This window comes from Mycteria americana, chromosome 9 (assembly GCF_035582795.1).
Source record: "Mycteria americana isolate JAX WOST 10 ecotype Jacksonville Zoo and Gardens chromosome 9, USCA_MyAme_1.0, whole genome shotgun sequence".
NCBI classification, from domain to species: domain Eukaryota; kingdom Metazoa; phylum Chordata; class Aves; order Ciconiiformes; family Ciconiidae; genus Mycteria; species Mycteria americana.
Genome location: NC_134373.1, coordinates 9,309,669 through 9,322,915, shown reverse-complemented (window position 1 = coordinate 9,322,915; position 13,247 = coordinate 9,309,669). Strand labels below are relative to the sequence as shown.

General features: G+C 41.7%; 1 protein-coding gene across 2 annotated transcripts in view; it reads right to left on the bottom strand.

Annotated features, from left to right (window-relative positions):
* GLS (glutaminase) overlaps positions 1–13,029 on the bottom strand; it is a 72,634-nt gene extending 59,605 nt beyond the window's left edge. Inside the window, exons 1-3 of one of the 2 annotated variants that reach the window (XM_075511347.1) lie at positions 12,654–13,029; positions 4,565–4,661; positions 3,942–4,063 (exon numbers count right to left, since the gene is read on the bottom strand). In XM_075511347.1, the coding sequence (XP_075367462.1) occupies positions 3,942–4,063; positions 4,565–4,661; positions 12,654–12,991 (557 nt within the window). In that variant the 5' untranslated portion in view covers positions 12,992–13,029. The remainder of the gene's footprint in view (positions 1–3,941; positions 4,064–4,564; positions 4,662–12,653) is intronic. The other variant, XM_075511349.1, reaches the window with a different exon arrangement.
* Between the last annotated feature and the right edge of the window lie 218 nt (positions 13,030–13,247).

The window sequence follows — 13,247 nt, the reverse complement described above, 5'->3', positions numbered from 1 at the left end:
CAGAGATGAATGGTCTGACGCTCAGGAGAAGTGGAGCAGTAGGAAAAGATCACAGGGAGGAATTTAAGCAAATTAATATATTCATAAATAAAAATCTTTCTACAGTCACATTTTTACGAACAAGGTAGCCCTTACTCCACATACTTTAGCTGTGTTCAAGATAGGTACACTACAAATTTCCCACCTCAAATTCTTCCATTTCTCCAAACTTTATAATCTCACCTTAAAAAATTCTGTCTTCTCAAATCCCAATCCAAGCACTTCCTCCCCATTTGAAAACACGTGTTTTCAAACCATAAAACTTCCCCGATACATTTGGGTCAGAGGAAGGTTGGGATGCAAGTCTTATGATCTACAATAACTTTCAGTGAAAGTAACAGTTTGGGGGGTTTATTTGGAAACTGAATCTTTGGCCTCTAGCATAAAGTTAGGATCACTTTGTTGCCTTTACCATACAACTTGTTACATTTATCCATTCTTTTTCAAGTTCTGGCCCCACTTGCTGATCATTGCTTCCCTACACAAAGTAGACATCTGCTAAAAACACAGTCTGAACTCCCACCAATTCTGAAGAACTGTTAGGCTGTCTATATAGCTGAATGGACACCTTTTTTCCCCTATTTAAAAAGCTACAGTATAAGCATTACGGAAAGGAATGTGAAACTCCATTTCCAACTAGCAAGACTAGGTCTGTAGAAGTGTTTGATATATTTAGACATTTTAGGAAAAAAAAAGTGACATTATTTTGATAAATGAGTTATTAATATTATAACATAGCAGAAGTCCTCTACACCTTCTGTCAAAAGCTTTCTAATTGCTCAAATAGGATGAAAACATTCATTAATACCTGAGTTAAGCATATCTAAAACGAAAGTTTTCCTCAGGATTTGCTACCTAGATTGAGAGAGCAGCGCAGCCACTCGGAAGCAAAGAGATAACCCTCTTTGAGATCCAGCAACAGATTGTCAGGTTTATGCTTAGAACATAACATACACAGATTGCTGCTTCCTACCCACAGATCAGAAGAGATTTGGCTACCAAGACCACAGTTCTAGGTTAATAAAGAGGGACAGACAGCACCTTGTGACAAAGGCTAAGTCCACAAAGCCAAGTAAGTTATTCTGAAAAAGAATCGACTTTAAACCTCAGAGTTATAACTGTTACTCAGTAGCTATCATCTCATTCAAGTTTACACCATTTTCAAAATAACTCAATTCTGATTGCCTCATGCCTTTCCTTCCCTGCCCCACCATTGACCAAAATATTGCTAGTTAAGAAATAGGGCTTTTTGCACGTCTTCTCTTTTTCTGTTACCAACGAGCTGTGAGTTAAAGGAAAAGCTAAGAGGAGTAGGAGGATTTCTTACAGAGATTATTAGAAATTTTTCTACAAATTAGCTACAGATTCATAGAAACAGATCTAAAAAATAGGCACGCTCAAAATGTGCACACTTCATGAGGAATGTTAGCAAGTACAATCTTCCATACTTGCTAAGTTGCCTAAGTTCATCTAACAATAGTTAGATAGTACTACTACTACTTTATTAAGTAGTACCATAGCTCGGGAACCAAAAAAAAAGAAAAGAAAGAAATTCACATAGCAAGCTAACTGGCATGCTCTGCTGCTTTCAGTAAGCAGGCTGTTCTCGGCAAGGTATCATTCATGCTACAAAGACGACGTGTTACGTTATATAGATGCAACATGAACAGCTAATTCAAGAAATTTGTCAAGTGCTCTCTCTGAAATGTGCACCAGTGAAGCCTTCAATTCAAGAAACTCTGGAGATGAAAGATTAAAAGCCCAAGTTGTTCTGCCTGTAACATGGAGACTTTTTCCAATTTTTTATTTAAGTGGAGAACACTGTAAAGCCAAAAATCTTCAAAATAAAGCAATTTTAGTCAAATTGGAGTCTAATGTTTAGAACCACCAAAAAGGTGTTGAAACTTCTGTTACAAAGATGGACAGTGCAGATGCATGAGCTAAAATATTTTACTGGTAATTTCTACTGGACTTGATTGATTTAGTCAAGCTTATGCTATCACTACTCCACGTCACTTATCCTTGATACTTTATTTGATCTAGCAGCTTTGAATTCAAATTCAACAGCAGAATTACACCACTGACTTTTACGTTTAGGGAACTGAAGCTTCAAAGTCCTGAGGTAACTACAGCTGAGTAGATACATTATTGTATTTCACACCTTAAGCACCTGGAGAAGAATAAAAAATACAGGAACCTTGTACAAGTCTCTACACAGCAAATGCAGTGTGCCTAGGAGGAACAGATAACTGAAGTTTGGGGTTTTTTAATTTATAAAAAAGGTTAGCATCTGCTGCTGCGAAGGAAAATCTGCTATGTGAAAAGAGATTCACCTCTCCATCCTCTGTATAGGCTTTATGTTCAAAACTCTTCCTAAACGAGAAGCAACCATGTAAGCTTTCCACAAATTATCATAGTAACAACCAGTCCCCTAACACAGAGGATCAAATCCTAGAGATACAACATAGCATACAGGCTAATCTTCAGCCCTCTAATTAGCAGTTACTTGTCCTTTTTTTAAAATAGAGCCTTTGCTTAAAACAGAATTCATAGTCTACTATTACAAACAAGCCTTCTAGTATGAATGTAACGCATAAAAGCAAAAGCATTTCCTTTCCAATCCAACCATACACCCAGGAAGGTTTCTGACTAACAATTTACAGTTTTTACTGTGCTGACAAATAACCAGTCAAGACCTGGTCTTGAACATAAATACAGGAATAAAGTCAGTCCATGTTGTACCTTGAAGAAGTATCTCACATTCAATTAAGGAGTTGACTGGTTTGTTATTTTGTCACACACAGACATTCATTTTTTTCTCAATGTACTTCCAAAAATGTGTACATATATTAAAAATATATAATATATAGTTTATGTTTATGTTTATATAAACTATGTAAATATATAATATAGTACAAGCAAAGACTGTATATTATGTATTTTATACTTGTATGTATATAATATAGGTGCAATTATATATGTAAACACACCTTTTTTATATGCATATACACATATATTTTAAATTGTAACTCAGAGGAAATAGCACTAAACAGCATTAGCTCACAAATTCAAAAAATGCTACAGAAAAACAAAAATGTATTAATTTTGACAAAAGTATACTCTTCATGAAAGAATCAAGTTTTAGATATTACATCATTTACCCTGTAAATGGAATAAAAATATAGACTCAAAAATAGTCTACAAATTTCATGTCAAGATTTAAGAGCCTCCAAACTTCCAATCTTTTGGCACACAAAAACTGTAAGTAGGAGAGCAAAGGAGTGTGCTTGGAATGAACTGAAGACAACCTGAACAGTGCTTATATTGTTCAGCTAACTGACCACAGACTTTTCTTAAAAAAAAAGTATCACTAAAATATGGCACATAAATCTTTTCCAAAACAGACCAAAGCAGTGTCTAGTCCTAACTGCTCTCATCTCTACATACCCTGATATTTAACTTCATTCTATTTTTCATACACTCAATTTTAGAATTAACTACATACATACTCTGAACATCTCACTACACAGAAGCAGCATCCTGAACTTCAGATTAAAAACTGATGATGCAGCGAGAGAGAAGTTTTATGTACTCATACTAAATACTCCATGCTGCATCAATTAATTTATTTGGCATCTGACCGAGAGTTGCAGTATGGGGTCAGATACACATGCAAACAACCCTGATACATTAAACTCTTATGGAGATTACACAATCTGTCTGCTGCATGAAACCAGAGAACAAACTCATATGAAAATAGCATCAGTAGGGGTGTATGTTTGACTCCCTTTCTAATTACACATTGATTTATATACCTTATGTCTCTCCTAAGACAGCAGTCAGTAACACACAGACAAGGTTCATTCAGAATTATACAGTTACATTGTTAACAGAAAGTTTACTTTTTAAAAAGGTCTTTGTCCAGCATGACACCATCTGAAGTTGTTTGAAGGGTCAGTCTTAACATATCCATGCACTCTTTCAATCGGGGATCAGATGTACGTAATCCTGTAGATTTGAGTGCCTATAACAATAAAACAATAATTACAAAAATGAAAAAATATGCTATTACAATCAAGTTCTCTACTGCTCCATCTCATTTATCAAGATAAGAGACATCTGCCACTGCATTATCAACACAAAGACATTTTGACAGCTTATTGATCCTTTTGCCATTTCCTTCTGCCATTTTGGCTGCATTTGATGTCAAAGGCTTAATGTCATCCGAAATCCACAGTGGTCCAACTACATTTTACACAAGTGCAAATACTACCCAGCCCTGCCATAGACACAGATGCTTTCAAGCATACTATTTTGCACAGCAAAGAAGTGAATAACAATACTAGTACACTCATTCCCTTACTTAATTACAGAAACAATGTGGGGGGGTAGAATATAGTTACATTCCTTGCTGCAGCTAACCATGTGTAACCGAAATTTCTTGCGTTGTATTCTTGCATTTAGAATGTTAAAACAACCCTGTAGTAGTTAGCTTTCATACGGCACTCTGGAACAGTAAACTTACAGTTATGAATTTATGAACTGGTATTTTTTCTTGTCCTTCTGCAATAGTATAGAAAAGTAGATCTTCTAAGCTAGGAAGGAGACCTTGCTTCATTTTACTGAAAAAAAAAAAAAAGCATAGATTAGTTTAGTGCATATTTTTATTTATACATATTTTGGCATTATTCACAAGGAAACACATGTTCACTACCAATATAACTGTTACCATTAATTTCAAAGAATGCCTTTATCAGTCAACACAAAGCTTAATTCAGCTTGTGTAGGAAAAAATGGTAATATTAAAAGCAGCATACATATACTTCACAATAGCAAACATTTTTAGCTGCAACATAGTCATGTTTTTACTGACATACATTTATTGCTAAGATTATACTTGGAAATTTTTTAGAGCAGATTCATTACGTTTCCCTCTTCTTGATGTTACAGAGGATAGGCATGTTACTTGCACAGAGGATGAAGTATTTCTGAGACTCAAAGCTCTACCTGCCTCATAATAAAGCTGTAAGAGCAGATTGACCCAATCGTTCCACAGGTGAAAGAAAATAAAAAGATGATTAATGTGTATTATTTTCTTCAAAATAGCCCTGGTTTTAGGAACTCCTAGAAGGAGTCCTAAAGCCCTTGTCCTTCCAGAAGCTTATATAAACCACAACAGTTACAGTGAGAGCAAGCAAAGCCATCTGCAGCACAGTACAGTAACCTGAACCAGCTCAGGCACCAGACGCAGTAACTCTCATCGTGCGTACTTAGCAGAGTAAGTTAACGTGCAGTGTAGATACATCTTTAACGGTCACTACGTTTATCAACGTAAACACACTGGATCTCCAAGTATTCCATGTGTTAACTACTTTACTCTGAGATATGCTTCCTGTATGCCTGCATTTTTTTGTAACTTATATCTCCATTTTAAGCAAAATGTGAAGGAAACCTACGAGCTTAAGCATCAAGAGTCCTTCCAAGAGAGAAAGCTATAATACTGACAGCTTTCCCTCAAAGCCTTTGGAAGTTCTCTAAAGGTTTAACCTCAGAGTTTCGCCTTCCCTTGATATTCCAAAACACCCTGCAGCAGGCAGGAGCACAAGTCCGTACTCAGCTCTTTACGCTTCTCCTGCAAGTACGGCATTGTAGCATACAGCTGGAACGTACACTTCCAAACTGCTAGAGGCAGTGATAGCAAAGGGCTTCGGATCAATTCTTTCAGTCCCCCGAAGTGCTTAGGTTTGTTTCTAGACAAAGCCAGTTTAGAGAAAGCCAATGTTCTGATGTTTGACAAGCAAAAATAAATAAAACCAAAACAAAACAGTTCTCTAGTAAATGTAGACAAACTAACCAAAATGTAGAGTATGCAGTCTTACTTATTTCAGCCATCAATTTTAAAGGTCAATCTTATATTCTAGTAATACTGGCAACACTTTGCTACTATACTGTAATATATAAAAGTTATTGCCCAAAACTAGAATGCTCAGTGGCAATTTATCTATTTTTATACATGTATGCATATGCGTACAAAAAGCAGGTCTAATTTCTAGTCATGAAAGTTTTCACAAGATCAGTAATTCTTTGAATATCAGTACTCAGGGTTATAACTACGAAAATAAAATAGTACAACTAAGCACAGACCCTAGGTAGGCCAATGCAATCTTACAGACTTACGTTTAATCCTCCCTCCTCTCCCAATACTAGCTTACTCTAGCTCAACAACAGGTCAGATTTATGATTATTTTTAATAAAAATCTGATTATATCCAAATACCCTTTTAAATTTAAGACAACCTTTAGATTGCACTCGCCTCCCTCCTCTCCTCATAACTAGCAGTGAAAACCAGTAGTAAAAATCTCACTTCTCATTTTCCAATTTATTTAAAACACTGTACTTACATACTAAGAACAGAAGACAGCTTTGTAAGCCAACAGAACTTTCCTTGTCTTCCAGTCTGGATTTTTTTTTTTTTTTTTTTTAAATGATGCTGGCTGACTAATGCACAGACAGGCTGGCAATTCAACCAAGACAAACGCTTGCAACTACCTCAAGCAAATTACTGAACACCCTTTTTCCTAAAGAAAATTCAAGTCTTCCACGCAGCACATTGCGCTTTCAATCTTTTGAGAACAGTATGTCTAGTCAAGCCAACAGAACCAAAACTACTAACGTACCAATTAAAGCTTCATCCTGTATCTGCACCCTGACTCTGCAGCTACATACTTTGTTTTTTAAAGCTATGCCGAGTTACATAGTCTACACCCCTACATTTTCCCCATTTACACAGAGCATGTAACTAAGCTCCCCAAAGCGTCGAGATTTCATGTTTTAAGGAAAGTCTCTGCTACAAGACTCATTACTGGATTGCTGAAGGTCTGACAGAGAAAACTTCCATATTTCACTTTGACAAAACAAGCCGGCAAACACACTGAGAAATTTAACTGATACCCTATTTAATTACAAGTTTCTGAGCTATTACTCAGAATTTTACAGCTGTTCCAAATGTGGAACTTCTATCTGGAAGGGTGCAGAAAAAACACTTCAGCTATTTGACCAAGATTTTCATCTGCCTCTTCACAAGATTTTAATCTATTAAAGAGATGTGCACCTTTCACAGCATAAATTCTCTCTTGACATAGTTTCCATATCTTTCACATCTGCTGCTGTTCAATATTGGGTCAGTCAGCCTAATTTAACAAGGGATCCGCGCTGACTGCCAAAGCAAAGAGGATGGCATTCAATATATTTACAGAAAATTGCTCTTTGTCAAATAGCCCATCTTTTGATAAAGTTTATCAGCTAAATAGAGGTGGAAAGGCTTGCTCTGCAGTTTATCAGGTCAGTGATGTCAGTAACTAATGTTTGCTTAACCTAAAAGCTATGTTTTGGCACCGTGAGCATACTTAGCAAGATAGTGCTGTTCAGCACACGTTGTAAAGAGCTGTTTTTCAAGTCAGGGAACTTGCAATTTCCACAGTCGAATTAAACTGGAAATTCCAGTTTATGCAATTTCATGAATTTTTGATACTTATTTCTCTTCTTAAAAAAAAAAAATTAAGCACCAGACCATTACACAACTAGACTTCTTCAGTGGTACTGTGTGGACTAGAATACTGGTGGATGCTCCACACTGCTTTTCAAACATAAAGAAAAACAGAATGCAGGAATTCCAAGCACAAGGACTTTGCGGTCCATATCATTCCTTCCTTCAGCCCTTCCTTTTGCATCAGTATGACACTTATACCAGATTCCATGGAGGATTTCATTTTAACAAAAGCTGAATTATAATTTCTACAATATAAAAGAGATTACATTTCAAATACAGTGAAACATTCCTGCTTTGAACTTCCAAGATGCAACTGGCAAAATGCAGAACAGGATTTCTAGAACAACAAAAGATATAAAGATATGATACTGCTAATAAGTTTCAGAGTCATTATTAACCATAAGACACCAGTCATAAAAATATGAGGTCACAAACAATGGTCTCTCAGGGGTCCGTACTGGGACCAGTACTGTTTAATATCTTCATCCATGACATAGACAGTGGGATCGAATGCACCCTCAGCAAGTTCGCAGACAACACCAGGCTGAGTGGTGTGGTTGACATGCCTGAGGGATGGGATGCCATCCAGAGGGACCTGGACAAGCTGGAGAAGTGGGCCTGTGTGAACCTCATGAGGCTCAACAAGGCCAAGTGCGGGGTCCTGCACCTGGGTCCGGGCAACCCCCAGTATCAATACAGGCTAGGGGATGATGTGATCGAGAGCAGCCCAATCTGACGGGGACAAACTTTTTAGTAGGGCCTGTTGCGATAGGACAAGGGGTTTTAAACTAAAAGAGGGTAGATTTAGACTGGATTTAAGGAAGAAATTTGTTACAATGAGGGTGGTGAAACACTGGAACAGGTTGCCCAGAGAGGTGGTAGATGCCCCATGCCTGGAAACATTCAAGGTCAGGCTGGATGGGGTTCAGAGCAACTGGATCTAGTTGAAGACATCTCTGCTCACTGCAGGGTGCTTGGACTAGATGATCTTTAAAGGTCCCTTCCAACCCAAACTATTCCATGATTCTATGAAAGCTGCAAGGGCTGCAACCTGCAGTTGGTAGCCACTCTTACCTAAAACGCATCTTGAAGAAGTTGTCGCCATACTACACATAACTGATCTCCAACTAAAAGACATGAACACCTTTCAAGTCACTAAATAACTACTTTCTGTCCACTTGCATAGTTAGACACTGATCCCATTAACAGCGGTGGGTAACCATTTACCTGAGAACTTACCAAGATTCAGACAAAACTACGTATTTATGAACTTAGACCAAAGATGAACATGTTTTTGTAGATGTCAAAGTGTTTATGGTAAAAAACAAGAACTGTTGCTTCAAAACCTTAGCCTCGAAGGAAGTTATGAAAGGTCTAATGAAAGCGCACTTCTAACAGTTTCTTGCATCTGTGACAGGAGTAACAGTGAGATGAACCGCTGCCTGGTTACTATACAGTTATTCCTCGGGAATCTGGCCTGGGTGCAAAAGCAAAATGAATTTTAAAAGGTATCTCCAGAATTCACCCCTGCCCTTACAAAGGAGTGCTACCACTCCCTTGTCACTTTAAGAAAAAAAAATTAATAAAACACTTCCATTAACCATTTTGCTATATTCTGTATAAGAGTATCCATCACTATCGCAATTTAGCTATACTTTAAAAATCAGGGCTGCTCACGTTTTGCTCCTCCCTCTCACCTTAATCAAGGCCTTTATAATTTAGAAATAGCTTATACTAAGATAAACTCCGTTTGATCCTACTACTGTCCAGCATAAGATGGAAGAACAATGCACACTTATACTGAAAGTAAGTGAACGATGCACAGTTATACTGAAAGTAGAAGTAAACACTATTAAGTATTCTACAAGTTTATAATTTAGGACTGTACTGGGTTATTGTGTTTTAAGTATTTAAGCATGGACATAGATATGATTGCATTTTAATCCATGGACTTCATTAATCAAAATTATCAGTCTATGACCACTCTCAGTTTAAGCTCAAATATTTTTCCTTTCCAAAATATATTACATTTCAGGTGGATATACAGAGTGAAGGCTGGATAGCAGGGATAAGGAGGCGGTGGAAGATGCTTAGGAAAAAATGCACAAGGGGATCTGATTATGCAATGGGATACTAGTTATTTCATCAGCCACAAGACCTCATAATTTACTCCCACTATGAGGAATTAAACTGTTCTAAATTCTGTACAGTCTTTGCCCAAAACATTTTAGGGTTTCACTTGCAAATCCTGCTCTCTGTACACGAGGACTGTTAAGCAAGCAAACAAGCAAGAAAATCTTAGTGCTGTCTTTGACACTGTAGGTTATTCCAGTATCCTAGAACCATGACCTTACAACCAAATAGAAAAAAATAATCCCCCAAAACAAACAAAAAAAGAAAGTGTAAAAAAGGCTATTGTCTTCCCAGCTGGGTCCACAAACCGTCTGCCAAACACAACTCAAATGTTATTATACTGCTGGATGGCAAAGCGCTGGAATCGGCAGAACACACAGACTACACTGACTTAGCCCAGTTGTCAATTTAGTCCAGAAACCTGCCTTTTGAAGAACTTCACTTTTCTTCTGAATCCTGTACTCTGTCTTAATATAGCAGTGATTTCCACATGTAATGTACCATTTACAAATGCTTAAGGAAAACTTTCATAATTCTGCATTAAGAAAAAGAAGAATGAAAGTATCCAGCAGCCCAGCTAATGTGCCACCAGGAATTCCTGCACAGCCTGAACTGAAAAGAAACTGTTTGCAGCTTTTTCCTTGTTCATAACTATATGCTCTAAGTTTTATACAATTCTTCCTTGTTCATTTTGCAGTAAGGCTCAAAGAGCAAGCATATGACTTTCAAATGCATCCTTTCGTCAAAAGCCAAAAATGATTAAAAGCGTGTAACTGGTTTGCAACTACATCGCCTTACCAGCTGTATTAGAAATTACAGGATTTCCCTAATTGACGCTAGCTGTAGGAAGCTCTTATAAAAGCTCAGTTTAAGAAAATGTCACCTCTTTAATAAATCACCTTTTCAACATCCTCAAAAACCCCTTACAGTTGGCATACTGGTTTTTCCTAAGTTTTTAATGGTACTGTCTGTAATTTCTCATTGAAAATGTAAGTACAACCTTTATAAACCATACTTACTTGAGCCACAGCTGAATAATGTTTTGTTCCAAAACATTATGTACACAGCTAATTCAAAGAGGAGACTTCATATACGATGAACAATAGTATAAATATAATAATAATACACATGTGATTGTGTATTAGATTGTATATGGTTATATAACCTGACATGCATACATTTTTTGAGATGTTTGACAGCAGAAATTGTAAGTGATGCCTTTAAAGACGACTATACCGCATTGGAACAAAAGGCTTGAACCAAGCTGAGCAGCTAAGACATTTGGTGGGAGAAAGGGGAAAAGAACAAGAAGATAGCTTCTTCCCCTACCTGCCAGGTCAAAGAAGTACAAGTTCATGCTAGAAAAACCCTAAAAACTGCAACTCAAAAGCAGAACTACTAATGAGCTAAGGGCTGAAGCCTTCCTGACCGGCCCTGTGGAACCTTTTCCAGACTTCCTCTTAGCATTAGGCTAACAAAGACTTTGCTCAGTGTTAAAGCAAGGTACTCCTTTCTTGGCCTTATTTCCTCTGTCTTTTGCTTTTTTCATCTAGGTAATAAGCATAGCAAAGCCTGGGAAAGTGGCTTGGTTTTAGATTTTAATTATGCTGCCCCACAAGCATCGCAAATAAAACACATGGGCTGCCTACAGGAAAGCCAAAGGGCACGTTCCAAACACACACAAAGGAGATGGATCTTCATGGGGCTTGCAGTTAAGCTGTCAAACTTCTCGTAAAAGCCTATCAGAGATACTAAGCATACCCAGGTTCAAACAAGCAATGGGCAAACTGTCAGATGGTGAGGTGGGAAATGAACGAGACTTTTTCAAGACCTGCATAATGCTGAGGACTAACAGAGCAGAGTGCTGAGGAGAACCATCAGTGCGTTTACCTTGTCATTATAGTCCATCCCCGGTATCCATTACTGGTCATTACCAGGGACACACAGTGGAGCTGATACACCTGTCCCTGACCAATTCTTTTAATAATAGTTCAGGTTCTAAGTGAAGGAGTATTAACTTCATACGCATACACAGTCTTATCATTCTATTACCTGCATGTACCTTTGTCACTTAGGGACAAATCAGGACCTCTTGGCACAGGGGCACATCCTGCAGCACCTATGAACACCTGTACACACCACTAGCTGGTGGTAATGTCTATCCCTAGCCGCGCTAGACGTAGAGGTGGAGAAGACAGCGCTGCAAAACTTGCAAGGCAGAACTATACACCACGTACATTGCCTTTAATAATTAATGTAAGATGACACAGCTGTCACTTCTCCTGGAACATATTTTATGCAAGTAGCAGCGCTAGAAAAAACACACTAACGCACGCTGTCTCCTCGGAGCCAAACCAGCCCCCCCCGCACATGCACACCGCCTTATGTGGGAGGGACCCCAAGCCCAGGGGAAGCTCGAGGCGTGGACGGGACCCCACGCAGCGGCGAGGGCAGCCCCCAGAGGCACACACTCTCCCCGCCCCGCGAGCCTGCGCTTCCTTCCCCGCTCCGTGACCCGCGGGACCCCCCCGGGCTGCGCAGCCCCGCACCGCGGCGCCGGGCGGGCGCCCCGACACCCCCCGCAGGTTCGCGGCAGCCGGGCCCGCCCCGCCCCGCGCACGCAGCGCACAGGCGCAGCGCGCCCCGCCCCGCGCCCGGGGCGCGGCCGTGACAGACCCCGGCCCGCCGCCGCCGGACCCCCCTCGCCCCCGGGAGAAGCCATGCCTGCGCGGAGCGACGCCCTCCCCGCGGCCCGGCCCTCGCACCTGCCGGGGAAGCGGCCCGGCGGCCCCCGCGCCCCGCCCGGGGCCGCCCGGCCCGGCCCCCTTCCGCAGGCACCACGCGTGCGAGGGGGAAGGCGGCGCTCACATGGCGCCTCCGCATCCCCCGCCGCCCGGCCCGGCCCCGCCGCCGCCGCCCCCCTCGCACTCACTTCTCCCCCCCGCCGCCGCCTCCGGCCAGCTCCTTGCCGCCGCCGTGGTTATTGTTGTGGCCGCTGTCGGCGGGGGGCTCGCCGGGGGTGGGCGGCGGCGCCTGCGCCCCCTTCCCCGGCTCCTCCAAGGCTCCCTCCGAGCGAGTGCACAAACCCCGCGCCGAAGGCGGCGGCCCCGGGCCGCGGCGGGAGGCGGGCGGGCTCGCGCCGAAGGCGGCCAGCGGCGGCGGGAGGCGCCTGGGGCCGGCGCCGGGGCCCGGGCCGCCGCCGCCGGCCGCCCCGGGCGGGCCGAGCAGCAGCAGCTCCCGCAGCAGCGCCGAGCGCCACAGCCGCATCATGCTGCGCCACTTCCCTCCGCCGAGTGCCCCAGCCGGCGGCCTGCGGCGCCGCTCGCGCCCCGCCGCGCCCGCCCCCGCTCTCCCGATTGGCGGCGGCCGCGTAACTGTCAGGCACGCGGCGTGCTCATTGGCCAGCGGGGACGCCGCTCCGGCCGGGCCACGCCCCCGGCGCGGGACGAGCCGCCCGCGGGCCGCTGGGGTCTCGGCGCGCGAGGCCGGCGGCGCAGCGGAGGGGGGGCGGGCGCGCGCGGGCGGG